At 38.5% G+C, this 15438-nt stretch overlaps 1 protein-coding gene across 5 annotated transcripts; it reads right to left on the bottom strand.

The window, feature by feature from the left end:
* Positions 1-333: 333 nt before the first annotated feature.
* Positions 334-15423, bottom strand: ercc8 (excision repair cross-complementation group 8). 5 transcript variants are annotated; one of them, XM_085181348.1, is made up of 13 exons: positions 15240-15423; positions 15074-15131; positions 14539-14634; positions 12669-12770; positions 9973-10096; positions 8659-8740; positions 7964-8032; positions 7807-7873; positions 7100-7203; positions 6299-6423; positions 3298-3495; positions 1495-1590; positions 334-667 (listed from the first exon to the last, which is right to left on the bottom strand). In XM_085181348.1, exons 1-13 carry the CDS (start codon positions 15289-15291, stop codon positions 602-604), a joined length of 1239 nt encoding a protein of 412 aa, XP_085037474.1. In that variant the 5' UTR covers positions 15292-15423; the 3' UTR covers positions 334-601. The 5 variants fall into 5 exon arrangements, 4 of the variants coding, with proteins under 4 accessions (XP_085037474.1, XP_085037475.1, XP_085037477.1 ...); XR_014877368.1 differs by having other exon boundaries at positions 615-667; positions 1495-2228; XM_085181350.1 differs by lacking the exon at positions 334-667 and adding an exon at positions 2133-2228.
* Between the last annotated feature and the right edge of the window lie 15 nt (positions 15424-15438).

The raw sequence follows: 15438 nt of genomic DNA, 5'->3' as shown, positions 1-15438 counted from the left end.
AGCAGACGGACAATTATCCCTAATGTTTATGACAGTGATGTCTTAAATGTTTATATGGCAACAAAACCAATGTGTAAAACTTGTAGGGGGTGTTTCCAACAAAGGTTTCGCCATCGCTTCTTTACTAAGCCCTGACAGCACAGCAAATGCAAATTTTTTTAGTAATGACAACAGGAAAATCTGTGTTTTTGAATGCCACCTGGTTACTCCCATGTAAGCAATATGGGTAAGGTCTTTTAAAAATCAGGTGTAGACTGAAACCACACCTTTTTAAATGGCCTGCAGATGTCTAGGTAAAGGTTTCATTTCAATAATGTAAATGTAGTATCAGCATTGTGACAGTAAGGATTTATTCAGCTTCCTTTAACAATAGCAGATACTGCCTAAGACTAAAAGAGACTTACTGAAAATACTAAATAAGGACCATTTTGGTTTTACATCTTTAAATAAAAAAAAGTAACAATGATTTATCAAACGTAAAAAAAAACATCATACCATTGTTAACACGTTTAAGTTTTAAGGCTTTTGGAGCATTTGTTTTACAGTAATTGTGAATAATCAGACATCAAATTTTGTCCACATGTTCAAAACAAATCCAGCGTTAGTCTTCATCACTGCTCCACGCATCCTGAAAGGCAGGGTTCACCGAAGACTGGCCAGCAGCACCCTGTGAGAGACCAAAACATTTAACTCAGTTTACACAATAAAGAAAGCTCACTTCTGTATTTCTGTAAGTACATAATATATATGCACGTGTCACATGTATGATTATATAACTAAGGAAAAATACAAGTATCCACAGTTCCCATCAAGTGTGATAGACAACTATGTAAACATTATTTATTAACATGAAGATAACACTGAGGTTTCATAAGTTAAATTCTTCAGATGACACGTGCTTATCTATGATCTCGTTTCTGGAAGGAAAAACAAAAAATCCAGAAAGGACCAAATCAGAGGACGTTAATTTATAGTAAATGACCACAATTATTGAAGATTAGCTTAAAAACATATACATTTATATATATGAAGATTAAAAAAGGTTTGCAGACTATAATCATTATTGTTTGCACTGGGTATGATGATGTAACATTCATGGCCTTTCTGTACAAAAAACAACCCTACAAAAGCAAAAAGAAGAAAGATAAAATCTGTTATATCATCAAGGGCACTTTATGGAAGCTCTTCTCCACCACTGAAAAACAAGGCAGGTAGAGCCACGACAAAATTTTGAATTATCTCCAAATATTTTGGGTTGTTATGTCAAAATTTCAACTTTTGTGTCAAAGTTGAAACTTTGGAATATCTAAGCTGCAATTTTGAAACACTAAAAAAAATTGACTCATGCATAGCAGTTATTATTGTTGTTGTTGTTATTATAATTATATCGTTTTATTTTTTTCAGTGGCAGAAGCAAAGTTCAACAGCATTTGGATTCCACAATTTTTTAGATTCTTCCATCTACTATTGTTTCCTGTTGTTATGACCTTTTACCTTTACTTCATGGTCTGAGTCTTCCTCCACATCTGAGGGACGGAGGACAGGGACCCATGCTAGAATGTTACAGTCTTTACCTCCACTGTACACCTCCTACATACAGCACAAACAACAGGGACAATAATGTACACATCGACCTTTTCAGCAAACCTCACAGTACTTCCAATGACATCAGTGCGGGGAGAAAACTAGTGTCAACAAGCATAACTGGTACCAAAAGCAAAGTAATGAACACACTTAAAACTGTCCATGTACAACAGGTGATGTCACAGGGGACAGTTTAATAACTGCGGGTCATTATATCATACAGGAAGCATAAAACACAACGGTGAACAAGGTGCCCCTTCCTGTGACTCTTCAGAGTGACAAGCTGCCAAACTGCATTCTTATGTCTGTCAAACACAGAAAATCGATGTCACCGGATGCAGCAACTCCTAATAAGGAGTGTACGGGTTAGACGGCCTTCTCCATTTGTGCCGATACATAATAGGCTGTTTCTCAGCACAAAGGACTGGCTAAATAAACATAACTATAATTTAAATTAATTAAAGAACACTGGAGTAGAAATACATAACTGAAGTACTAAACAAAAAACCACCAACTTGAATGGAAACAATAGGCAGGGAAACCAGTACCTGTAGATTATTGCATCCATGCTTTCATGTTGTTAAACCAAATTCTGATCCTACAATCAAGTCTTCCATTGTCCAAGTTTGATGAGCCTGCGTGAACTTTGACACATATTACACCTATTCTTATCAATATTATATTGAAACATATCATATAATCAATAACTGTACATTTATTCTCCCATTTACATGTTTCTTCTCAGGCACAGTGTACAGAAGAGATTACGATAGCCACCATGACATCACCCATTGATTATGAAGTCACATTTTGACTTGAGCGAGAGAGTGAATTTATCTGAGAAACCGACAACGTTGCATGCTAACAAGGAAGTGACTCGTCAGTCACAACGTAGGCCTACACTAGAGTGTACACTGCTTTAATAACACTGTAAAGAGAGGAGAGAACCACTGCACTACCACTTCAAGTTAGGAGTATGGTTGTTTTCTTCTGGCAACCAGAGGTGTCACTTCCTGCTTGCCTTAAGAAAAAAGTAATGGGTTCACTTTTCAGATGCATAATTTTTTTTATATACAGTCAATGATTCTATCACATTTTGGACCTGTGACACCTGTGAAGTAATCCTGAACCACCTGTTGCCTGTCGGTTAGCACATATGTCCATATACACAGATTTTAACATGACTCATTCACTCATTGCCTCGATTAGGTAATTCATTGAGGCACAAATGAAAGAAAAAGCTTTTGCAACATATCTGATAGCACTGACAACTAAAGAGTCGAGAATTTATTTAGTCGAGATGGCTGTGATAAAGCACAAATGTCACATGGAACTAACTGCTTCCAATTCTGTCAACACAAGCAGAGCGTTTTACAAGGCAACAGCAAAACAACAGTAAGACAGACTGCACTGTTTGTGCTCCTAGATCTAATAATGCAGAGATAAAGGCAATGGTATTAATTTTCACACATGGTAAACATGCAGGCTAAGAGCACAAACCTGAGTTTCACATAAGCACCTGCATTTGCATTTATGGAAGTCAGTATTGACTCTACCCTGTTATCTATCAGGAGGAAGTAACTCATTTGAGAGTACCATGGTGACTGCAGATTACTTAAAAGATGAGGAACAGAGAGAATCCAGCAGGGTTACTGTAAGCATGCGGGGGACAAACCACTCTTGACTGTGAGGTGATAAATCAGATGGACTCACCTGGTAGTCTGGGTGGAACTCACAACAGTCCACATTGTTATAGTGACCCCTGAGCGTGGTGACCAGCTCTCCCGTGTGAAGGGTGTACACTGCAACAGAGCTGCCGCATGGCACAAACACAAACTCTGGGCTGCAGCCACGTGACACTGTGAACTGTAGCCTTTTCCGACTCTCGTTGCAGACCTTCCCATAATTTACCTGAGGGATAACGAGTGAAGGGGCACACGGTTCAGATGACATCCGAATAAAAAGTCCAAACATAAACCTCAGGCATTTTCTGCATAAGGATTAAGCCATTTTTAATCGAATGCCAAGATGTTGCAAAACATTCTGGAAGATTAGAAATTTTCTGCACTTGCATTTGACAAAAAAATACTTCAATTAATTCATGAAAATGAAAATAAGATTATCCAAAGAGCCCATTAAAAAGACACTAATATTTAAAGGCTTCTAAAGCTTAACTGTGGACATAAAACTTGGACACAATTTCTCTGAAGGCTTTATATATCATGGCATTTCCAGCAGTGTAGCTGACTCTTCTGTATTACTTTTTGGCCTAAATTATTTAACTATTTCATTTATCAGTATAAAACTCACTCATATTGTGAGGCTTTTATAACTGATCGCATTTTATTTCAATTATTTGACACTGTTTTTGTTTGATATCCTTGTTCTTGCAAAAGATGCTAGATTTTCTTTTCTTTTTTTAAGTGTCTCACTATTTTCCAGGACTTGGCAGAGTTTCCGAAATGAAGACAAACAGAACTTTAAATAGGGCAGCTATGTGACCTTGAAGGCAGAGAATAACTTGTATTTTTCATATGCAAAAAAAAATTGGCATCGATGAGCCACTGTCAACATGTGACATATTGAAATCGCTGAATTTGTCATAATTTTTCCGTTTTGTGGTAAGCTTTTCTTTGACTGTCCCTTCTTCACCCTGACCTGTCTTAGTTGGCTAAGCAGAACTAAAATACCGGCTTAAATCCTGCTGCTTTTACACACGCACTTGCATAACGGTCAGCGATTCTCTGCGCAATCAACCTCTCACATGTTTAAGCTTGCTGTGGGAGATTTCACTTGTCACGTTTGAATAGTAAGCTAATGAGTGATAAGACGATGCCAGGGGAATTGGTGCGCAATTAATCATCACTCACCAATCAGTGCTGCCGCTCTCTACACACCGTTCGCGTGATCGCAAAGTGAAAGCAAAAAACAAGTGCAAATTCAAACGCGATTCCAATATGTCACATATTGACAGTGGCTCATCGATGCCAATGACATAATTACTCAGCTTCAAAAGAATGCAAAAGCACTGACATATATTTTCCTATGATAGCCCGACGGGCAGGGCTGAGACAGATTTTGGTAGCCCGACTAGAAAAATCGCTAGCCCCGGGACGTCGGGCTAGCGATTTTGCAAGCCCTGCATTCCTTTCACATGTCACTCATGTGCAACACAAGTTTTGCATGTAAGCACACTTTTTTTAAGTACCCAATTTTCTGGTATCCATTTTATCTCAGTCTGGAGTCTGGACAAAAAGAAAAGAAAAGAAAAGAAAAGAAAAGAAAAGAAAAGAAAAGAAAAGAAAAGAAAAGAAAAGAAAAGAAAAAAACAAAACAAAAAACAATCTCCCTTTTTTATTTTATGCTATTTTTTTGCTCTGATTTCTCTAACTTCTGGGCAAAACTAAAAGCAAAAGTCGAATATTCAATCTTTGAGGCTGTGAGATCTAACACGTAAACCTGGTTTTTACAACCACTAACATTTTCTGATCGTTGGTAACCAGTTAGGGATTGTCAACTTGTTTTACCTGTTTAAAAATCTGATGGCACAAGTTCATTGTTCCTGGCAGGTCAATTATTTTGGGTAAAACAGAACAAAAAAGGTAAATTATTCAAAAACTGATTTTTTTCAGAAGTACATTATGTGAATTTTAGTAGCTTATAAACAACGAACATTTATAATACTTATAATAAGAAAATGTTTAATCTGTTTGTTTACCTGGGTTTCACTATATTGTATTTTGATGCTTCGGCAATATTCTTTTTAGAATCTGAGATCCCATTGAAGCATCTACGAATCTGAATTTTAGTAAAACTGAGTCTGAGTCTCACCGGGATAACGTACAAACACTAAGAAAGCCTGTGAAGTGCGTCTGTTCTAAAGCCTGTGTAGCAGCATTCTTGCTCAGGTAGTTCAAGCCCTGAAGAGAAGGCACCATAGTAACCTAACTCACACCCTTCTAGGATCTAAATTCTAAAAATCTGTTAACTCCTTTCATGTTTCTAACTGTTTAAATGGTGTAACTACAACTGGCCAAGAACCAAGAACACTTGTAATAGTCATCAATATTGATTTAATAAATTCTCACACCTATTTTTATCAGTATTACTGATAAATAATTTATACTGATATAATATATAATCAGATAATCAGCACCCAGCCTGCAGATATACTATTTGTTGTGTTATTTAGCTCACTGATAGGTATGACTCACTGACATGTATGCAGCCTTTTGTAGCTAAAACTGAGCATAGTATTACTTCTAAGAAGCTCAGCCGCAATTTCAGCAGCTCAGTTGATATCAGCGTCATCAAAGAACTGCAGGGCAACACGGTGGTGCAGTCACTGTCTGCGGGAAGGATCTGGGTTCAAATCTACTGACCAGTTTGAGCCTCTGTGTTTGCTGTGTGTGTTCTCTACAGGTACTTGAGCTTCTTCCCACAGTTCAAAAACATGCTAAATTGGTCTGGATGTGCAAGTACATGAATGTCTGTCTCACTATGTTGCTAAGCTGGGACAGGCCTCAGGCCCCTTCATGGCCATAAACTGGATAAGCCCTTAAGGAACTGGTTGGAAGGATATAGTAGTAGGATAGTCCTGACTAAATTATGACTGAGCCTCTGTTCAGCAAAGGACAAACTGGTTTGTTGTAACAACATTACATGAAGTGCTTTTTTACACAGGCCGTGAGGACAAAGCCTTCATACACCTTACCAGTGTATTCTCCCCAGTGGCACTATTCCATAGCCTCATACGGTCATCGGTTCCAGTAGTGAGCAGGTAGAGGCCATCACCAGTGAAGCACAGGCCATTCACTCTGCCGTTATGAGCGGTGTTTACTGGTTAAAGACAGATTAGATATGGTAGCAGTGTATTTGTCACCTAAAGACTTTAAGAAATATTTGCCTTATACAGTGACAATCCCTCAATGATAGGTTTTTAGTGTCCATCAAAACCATATGTCTCCCAGAAAAACTGGTTTAATTGTAATCGGCTGTTCTCTGAACTTCTGACCCCCTGGTTTGAATGCAAAGGCACTTCAAACAGGAAAAACAGATACTATTTATGCAGAATGTTGACCTTTTCCCAAGTGAGCCAAACTCAGCACTACCCTGAATATCTTGGAAGTCATTAGACATGACAGTTCAGAGGAAAACAAAGCTGTCGTGGTTCATATAAATTAGAAATGTATTTTTAATTTAAAGCATCAGCAATCGGATTGGTTCATGTTGAGGCTCTGAGGTCTCCCATCCAAAAGTCTTCCGCTGAACTATTTTGGTGACAGGACACACCTCAGCTCCCATTTATCTACTGCATGTAAACTGTATATACAGCACCACTGTACAATAAATACTACATTATGGGGCGCAAGATGGATAAATTGGGTATTGAGGCACTGAACTGGAACTGTTTCTCTGTCAATGACATAATAACACAACAAAATCTCCTTGAAGTCAACTCCACTCAGGAAAAATGAGAAAAAAAATTTAATGAAAAGAAAAATGCCAACAATACCTGCCTCAGAGGAGGCTTTCGACTTGTCTCCATTGTGTTGGTCCAGAGTGAAGAGACTACCTGAAGCACGGCGCACATCCCATACTTTCACCTTGCTGTCTGCACTTAAGAAGGAAAACCAGGGAAATGACTTGTTTACTTTCTATGCTCCCAAAAAATATAGGTACTTAACAAAAACATGATTTGTGTTTAAATATTCCATTAACAGGATACAAGCTGAGGCTGATGCACTACAGACGAGCCGGTTTGTGTACCCTAGTGTTTGTTTTTAAAGGTCAGTTTTCTGTAGGGAATTAAAACGCTGCTCCATATTAGAATATCATACACGTATGTGTGTGTGTTTGTGTGTGTGTGTGTGTGTGTGTCTGTGCCAGTTGTTTTCAAAATCACTTACACTCTTTGGGGACAGAAGCACAGTGATCCCAGTGGGTTAATTAGCAGGTCTAATGTGGCATAAAACAGGTGGGGACAGTATCTACCATATGCTAAACTGGCAGGCCTGCTAGAGCGCCACGGTGCTATCTAGTAGTGTTCTGGTGCCATTATCCTTGATGCAGGGTTGCGATGTAGCCAGATGGCTGGGAAGTGAGATGACAAGAACTGCTGGGAAATTACATAGAGGGGATTGTCCTGTAGCTGGCGTTTCACTTTGATGTGGCTCTGAGGGCAAACTAGGGTAGCCAAGAATGGCGGCAAAGAGAGCTTACCTGGCAGTGGCTAAGATATGCTCGTATCTGGGTGACCACCGCACAGACAGGACCTCTGCTCTGTGACCTGCAATGGCAAATACGTTACTTTCTTTCTTCTGCGTGGGTGGATGAAAACAACAGAAAGAACAGAGTAAAAGCACTGTGATCAACTAACCCTGAAGAATATGAATCCGTGAACCGGACTTGAGGTCACACAGTTGGATTTTAGGATTTGTGGTGCCCACTGGAAACACAGAGACACAGACATAGTTCAAAGATTAGACTTACAAGGATGATGTAAATAGTGAATAGGGGCACTCCTCCTAAAATGTAAAATCCCCAATTATTGTTATCAATGTATAAAAGGTGTGTTATCAGGGTAAAAACAGGAATTTGAGGTTCTAAGAGAACGTGTATGATACTGTAAATATTGCTGTTTAGGGTCAGATTCCCTTAAAACAGATTCCCTTGTGTTAGTGTCTTTCTAGAAAAAACAGAAGGTATTGGGGGGGGGGGGGGGGGGAGGAATTGTTTAGGGACCAAAGAAAATAAAAGAGATTGACACTGTGATTGTCTCTGAACTAGAAACAGGTGTGTCAAGGGACTGGTTGTGTAAAGGACATAGAACACATTCTCCAGTAGGTATTAACAACCTGTTGGTCCAGCTCAGTGAAACAAGAACACTCCACCCCTTCATACATGTAAAGCACTTAGCACCTTGCTTAGTATGACAAAGCAGTGACAGGATAACTATTGAGATTTTTGTTCAATGAGTTTGAAAACACAATGACAGAAATGCAAGCAGCTAGTGCAGCTTGTTTACTCTGTGTCACTGAGATCAGCAAAAACTCACTGGGATCATGCACGCACCTGCAATGAGACTGTGCTTCCTGGCGATTGGGGACAGGTGGTGACAGTAGACGTTGCCTTCAAACTGAAACACTTCAGCAGGCTGCATAATCAAAGAAGGAGACGGAGAGAAAGAAAAATGTCACTTATGGTAGAAATACAGCAATCTCCATATTTAGACCTGTGTGTATTTGCTTATGTTTGCCTCAGTGACAATCTATAGAAATACACAAGCACAGTTTTAACATTTAACAGTGTTAGAAAGTCACTCTGTGAAGGGAAAGAGCTCCCAGCTTTAAGTAAAAATAAAAGGGCAATGCAGATCAGAGCTCAGAAGGCAGATCGCCTGAGCACCAGTGGCGGTTACAATGCAAATTCTTCAGCAAACATAAAAAGCCTCTCTGTGCTCCATCTGTAAGTGTGCGCCAGCACCCACGTGGACTTAACCACTGGCTGCACACACAGAGGAAGCTCTGTTTGCATAAAAATGCATCCACAATAATGCAAAACACACACTAATGGACAAACAGCCATGAGCAATTAGGAATTTAATAGATGCAACTGTGTGTGTGTTTGTGCGAGAGACAGAAACACACAGGTTAAACCGAGTGAAAGGTTGACAGGTTCTTTTCTGTCCCTTCCCTGACCTTTTAAAGCAACTGTGGTGCCAGTGTAACTCTAGCACAGTTCAGAGCCTGCCATATGGGACAATGTGGCATAGAAAGGTAGAAAGCATGAAGCAGAAAATAAGACAGCGAGGGGAAGAGAAAATGAAAAGAACAAAAGGCGGGGGTGGGGGTGGAGGAGCTATAAATTAGAATTTGATAATGAAATGCAACACACTCTCTGTGAGCTCTACAATAAATCCCACCTTTGTGAAGTTTTAATACAACACTCAGTATTTATTGAGGCTGCACAGAGAGGTGTTGATTTAGCTCTGGTATTACTGAGTTTATGTTGGGTGGCACTGTAACGCTTCCAGTATCTCTATCTTGGTTCATGCCACTTCACACACATTTTACAGGTGTGCCTGAAAAAACTAAGTTAGGTAATAAACTTGTTAGGCATTGAGCCTCTCTGCAACCCCTACTGGCTTTGCAGTGCCAGTACAAGAGCCTTTAGCTGGCAGATGTGTTTAACTGTTCGATGTCCACAGCTGTTACCTTATGTATAAATGCATGACTGATTTAGCTTAGGGAAGGCCACAACTCCTTGCAAGACCTCCTCTTGTTCATCTGGCTGACCTTAAACAATCATTTTTCTAACCTCTGCTGTCAGTCTCCATTTCACCTAGTGGCTTGATTACCAGACGATACAGTAGTTGATATGCCTTACCTTTAATGTCTCTGTGTCCCAGACTTTCATGGTCTTGTCAAAGGAACTAGACACAAACATTCCTGTGTCATAAGGATACCACTGGACTGTCTCTACGCTAAATTTATGGACATAGCGGCTAGACCTAAAAACAAGAACAAAAAAAATAAAAATAAAACATGGGGTGAAAGCCATGTGTCATGTTTTTGATTTGGGATTGACAAAACCAGATAACACAGGATGTTTTCTGTAATAAGTGAGAAAAAACTCTCATGTACAGTTAGTTCTAAAAAATTTTGGACACTGATACAATTTTCACATTTTTGGCTCTTAACTCTGACAGCTGAAACTGAAATAAAATAATCAAGATGAACCTGAAATGCAGACTTTAAACCTTAAACTGAAGCGAATGAATACAAATCCTGAACTGAAGAATTACAGACATTTATATACACACAACTAAACAAGTTGCTTAAAACCTCTATCATGGATGGCTGTAGGCTATGTCTTTATTTCCTAATCAGTTATGCAGGCAAAAGATGGGAAGTTGACTCCAAGGCTTTCTGTGAAGCCTCAATAGTTTTCAGTAGTGATGTGACGTTCTGTATCGAGGCTTCGAAGCTTGTGTCGAGTAATTGAGGGGACGTTTCCGCGAAGCGCGTATCGAGGCTTGCTTCATTTATGGGAGGAGCTGAAAATGATGACGTCCGAAGCCTCGCTGCCCGGCTGTACCACGTGACTGGTTCATGAAGCGGTTCGAACTTTGCCGCGAGATATGACAGCGATATAAACCCCTCAGACTTCATTCAAAAATGTGGGTGTTTGATGGAGAGTTGCGGTTAGTGAGAGTTAGAGACAGTTTGGAGAGAGTTTGGAGGTTTATGAGAGTGAGGAGAGAAAGTCAGGAGAGAATGGAGCCAGCTAAGAAGAGGAGGATGTCCTCCCCTGTGTGGGAACATTTTGATTTTATTCCTCCCAACAAGGTATGTAAATTTCTACAGAAGATGTATTTTCATAATACTGATGGTGCAATAAAACATATGTTAAGCGGCTTTACTTTTGTACAAGGTGAAGTGTTTGCTATGTGCCAGGGAGCTGGGATATAACAACAACACCTCATCCATGCTTAGGCACTACAGAGCTTTGCATGAGAATAAGGGGAACACCGATTGTGGAGCAAGACCAGGTGAGCCATCAAATGCCATGATAATATAGCATGCAGTAATGTTACTAAATGATATAACAATATTATACAATGCAATAAATGACGTGTGTGATATTTATATTTGTGCTTTGTTTTTGTTGTCTTTCCTCAGGAAAACAATCTCAAATAGATGAAGACCTGGTTAGCATGGTGATTGAGGACTCCCAGCCATTTAGCATTGTGGAGGACAAAGGATTTAAAAGATTTGTTAAATCATTAAATCCTAGCTATGTTCTCCCCACTAAAAAGGTCATAAAAGCAGTGAAAATTTAGTTTTTACAGAATAAAATGTGGGCAGGACTGAGGCTCAAAGCCTCAGTGTGTAGCTGTCCATACCTGAACGTTACAAAAGCACAACCACTGTCCACACCCCAACCACATCTCACCTCACAGTAAATGATCATTTCCATTTTAAGCATTTCCAAATGATCATTTTCCATACTGCCAGCATAAATATACAAAGTATACTGCCATCAATACAATATAGATGTTTTACACACTCCTTTTGTTGTTGACATTTACAGGCTGTGTGCAAAAGGCCACACTCTTCAAATTCATGCCAACTAATATTTTTACGTCCAGTAGGTGTCCTACTAGAGCAAATGAAGCTTCAAGAAGCTTTGCGCTGGGGTGAACCAATTGGATGAAAAGCTTCAGTGCTTCATGAAGCTTCATCTGCCCATCACTAGTTTTCAGTGAAAGTGAAGCCAGCCATGTTCATTATGCAAATGAGCATGGCCCTGAGTTTCATGCTCATGACCAGAGCATGAAACTCAGATTAACCTGTTCCAAAATGCAAGAAGAACGTTCTGTAGGTCCAGAATTTGAAGCGTAGAACAACTTCTGCAGTGTGATCCATGGGAATAGATGGTTTCCAAGAGCACTGGGTATTGGTGTTTATTGTAGACAGAAGCAGATTGATAAAATCTTGAATGGTATTGCACAGATATGATTTCTTTTCAGATTAAATCAAATGCAGCCACGCTAAGTCAATGATACTTCATGTTACAGATGCGCAGTTCCCAAAAAACTATTAAAACAAGCTGGAAGTTTATTTATAAGAGTGGTATTCTGTAGTAGCAAAGTGAGTCCCCTAATCTTAACACAATTAAAGATGCGTTTTATTTGATAAAGACAAAACAACTGTAGACAGCTGTTGTAAAAGCCTGGCAAAACTTCACAAAAGGAAACCATTCTCAAACCCATTCAACACTCATTCGTTTTAGTTAAGATTATGCTAATTTATCCAAATCCATTTGAGCTCGTAAAATTATGTGAATGTATTAAACAACAGCTGTAATTTCTCAGTGGTTAATGGGTGATGGTCTGCGTTTTGATTGCATCTTGATTATTTAATTTCAGATTTACTGTGGTAGATCTCTTCTAGTTTCTTTGTATATTTTATAACCAAAACAAAAAGCTGTAGGTAGCTGGGGACAGCACTGTGTACAGCCCGCAATAGAATGCTACTCTCTAGTGGATGGAATTAGTAAATGGGCAAATACCCAAATACCTTCCTACTGTGCAGACTGCCTTGCAGGTGTACTGTAGTTTCCCACTGAAGTTCTCCAGGTCATAGATGACGATTACTCCGTCTGCACCTCCAGACAGCATGCTGAACAGCAGAAAAAATGTCATCTGAAATACTTTTTTTTTTACTTTGTCTTACAAACCTTGTAACATATACACACATAGATTCAATCATCAGGCTCACCCTCTGAATCCAGACTTCTGCCTTCATACTCACTATACTAACTAACAAAGATTGGGGTTAATTGTTAAAAATATGAATTTCCAGAACAGTCAAGTCACAGTGCAGGAACGTTTCAATACTATGAATAATTGTTCTTTCATCTAAGGGTTAAATGAGTGTTTAATGTAACGTAAATATACTTACATTGTCATTTTTACTTCTACTCAGGAATTTTATTGGGTTTTGCTTTGTTGTCACTGCTTTTATATGTTAATCTGTCTTGCTGAAATAAATTTCCCCTTTGGGATCTTAAGACTTATTTCCTATATTTTTACAGCTGCAAAGGTCTTAAACAGATTAAAAAAAACATCGAGCACTTGGGTAATGTTTTTGTATTGTTTTACTTGATTCTGGTCTGTATTTTGACCATCTTTTGTAATGCCTCTGTAAAGTACTATAGTTCTCGGATTGGTTCTTGTCTTAAAAAGCGCCAAAATAAATTAATTTTACTTACTTACATACTTATCATTGAACCACTGACAGTGATTCTGCAGCATTTCAAAACTATACAGTAGAGATGGACCGATCTGATATTACGTATCGGTCCGATACTGACCTAAATTACTGGATCGGATATCGGAGAGAAATAAAAAAAGGTCGATTATGTCGATTAAGCATCATGAGGTCGAGCGTGAGGGGTGGTTCCCTATTTTTTTTTTGTTGCTGGGAGTTGGAACTCTATTAGTTAGGTTGCTTAATATTTACGCTAAGTACTCTTTAAAATACCAGAATAGGGAGGATGGTGTAGGTTTAAATTTATTAGATTGATCAGTATTGCAAAACTATGAACTATTTTTTTTTGCATACAGGTATAACAGAATAGCTTTATTGTTGTTGTTTTTTTAACTTGAGTATGAACTTGTACAAAATACAGCAAGATATAAAAAAACAGTTTTATTGATTAAAAAACACTATATCGGATTCATATCGGCAGATATCCAAATTTATGATATTGGTATCAGACATAAAAAAGTGGTATCTTGCCATCTCTACTATACAGTAGTGTACATATGCAAGGACTTGAGGACAAACCTCAATAGTTACCTACAATAATAATAATAATAATAATAATAATAATAAACTCTCAGACCTTTACAGAGAACCCAAGGTTGCTTTACACATAAAGGTTTAAGGTCAAAGCCTCAGTGAATAGTTGTCATTTCAACTATTTTATGAAAATGTCCAGAGACAGGTTATGGTGAATCTCAGAGGGGAGCGGGATCAGCAGCAGTGAAGGTTGTCCTCCGAAAGATCACAATGTAGTGTGTGTAGAAATTAAATATTACAACTTTCACAGCCTATGGTTAAGATATTTATCTTTGTGTCAGGACAGCAAGTTATTTAGTCAGATAAATATTACTTTGCTGCATGATTTTTCCAATAGAGCTTATTTTTTGTTGTTTTTATGCAACATCCCAATCACTGCAATATTGCAAGAATTAACATTCCAAGGGGGGATATTAATGAATTATTTTTATGAACCTGTATGGCCCATGGGAATGGCACAGTCTGTGTTCGAATCCACTGGCCGAATGGGGGTCTTTCTGTCTGGAGTTTGTATGAAAGAACTGAATAAGTGATTAAGAAAATGGATAGATTAAGCTTTGTTTACTATGTTACTCAGACTTACTATCTTCCCTCAACTGCTTCAATGTCAATGGTATTAATGCCATTTCCATGGATTCGGTCCACATCTCTGTCGGGATTCAACTGCAGGCCGAGGACCCTTTGGAAAGAGAGAGATCGCTGGGTTTCTTAAGTGAGTCACACATATTATAATGTAAAAATGTATGTAATCAAACTGAAACCTAAGTAGTTAACTCTAAAACGTTAGAGATGAATTAACAAACACTGGCCCAGACTAAGGCGCTTAAATCTAGAGTTAGTGTTTCTTTCTTTTGTTAAAATAAATAACTTTTCAGTTTGTGTGAATTTCCAAAACACAATAAGTCTGGCACAGATTCCAGAGTCATATGTAATACAGCAATGTTGCTAACAATAGTTAAGAACTATTTATAAACAAACCCTCATGTATGTGTATTAACTTGTTATGTTACATAATGTTCATATAGTACCGGTATAATTTCGATTTCATAGTTTTATTAGTCCAAAGCTTGCTGTGGACTTCTTCTTGCTAGTTATGTTTATAAGAGCTTCTCTCTCACCTTCTCGTTGATTCCGCTCGTCTCAGCCTCAGAGGGTCATCCAGACCAGCCTGCCTGGCTGTCAGAAAGCCCAACATGGCTTCAACATGAAGACAACTTCTTTTTGTTTTAACAGTTACCCAGTATTTAAACCGCGTTACAGTTCAAAAGCTAACATGTTACCCACAATGTAGTGACGTTTTAATCCAAAGTAAGTCTCGGGACGTCCTGTAAAACATTACACGACATGAAATAGAAAAGTACCCAACTTAAATACTTCCATTGTGATATTTTTACAATTCATTGCTTAAAATTCAAAGAAATTTAAGTGGCCTCTCAAGAATTCAAAACAAGTCGCCGCCATGTTGGATTCTAAAGCATTCAAC

This window comes from Neolamprologus multifasciatus, chromosome 12 (genome assembly GCF_963576455.1).
Source record: "Neolamprologus multifasciatus chromosome 12, fNeoMul1.2, whole genome shotgun sequence".
Lineage (NCBI taxonomy): Eukaryota > Metazoa > Chordata > Actinopteri > Cichliformes > Cichlidae > Neolamprologus > Neolamprologus multifasciatus.
This window is presented reverse-complemented; position numbering and strand designations above follow the sequence as displayed.

What these genes read in the sequence shown, in the direction of transcription:
- ercc8 (XM_085181348.1), bottom strand. Translation starts at nt 15,291, where the DNA reads ATGTTTTACAGGACGTCCCGAGACTTACTTTGGATTAAAACGTCACTA. An exon ending in CGAGCGGAATCAACGAGAAG is followed by an intron (nt 14,635 to 15,073) that starts GTGAGAGAGAAG and finishes CTCTTTCCAAAG; the next exon opens with GGTCCTCGGCCTGCAGTTGA. An exon ending in AGTTCCACCCAGACTACCAG is followed by an intron (nt 1,591 to 3,297) that starts GTGAGTCCATCT and finishes TGCTGTATGTAG; the next exon opens with GAGGTGTACAGTGGAGGTAA.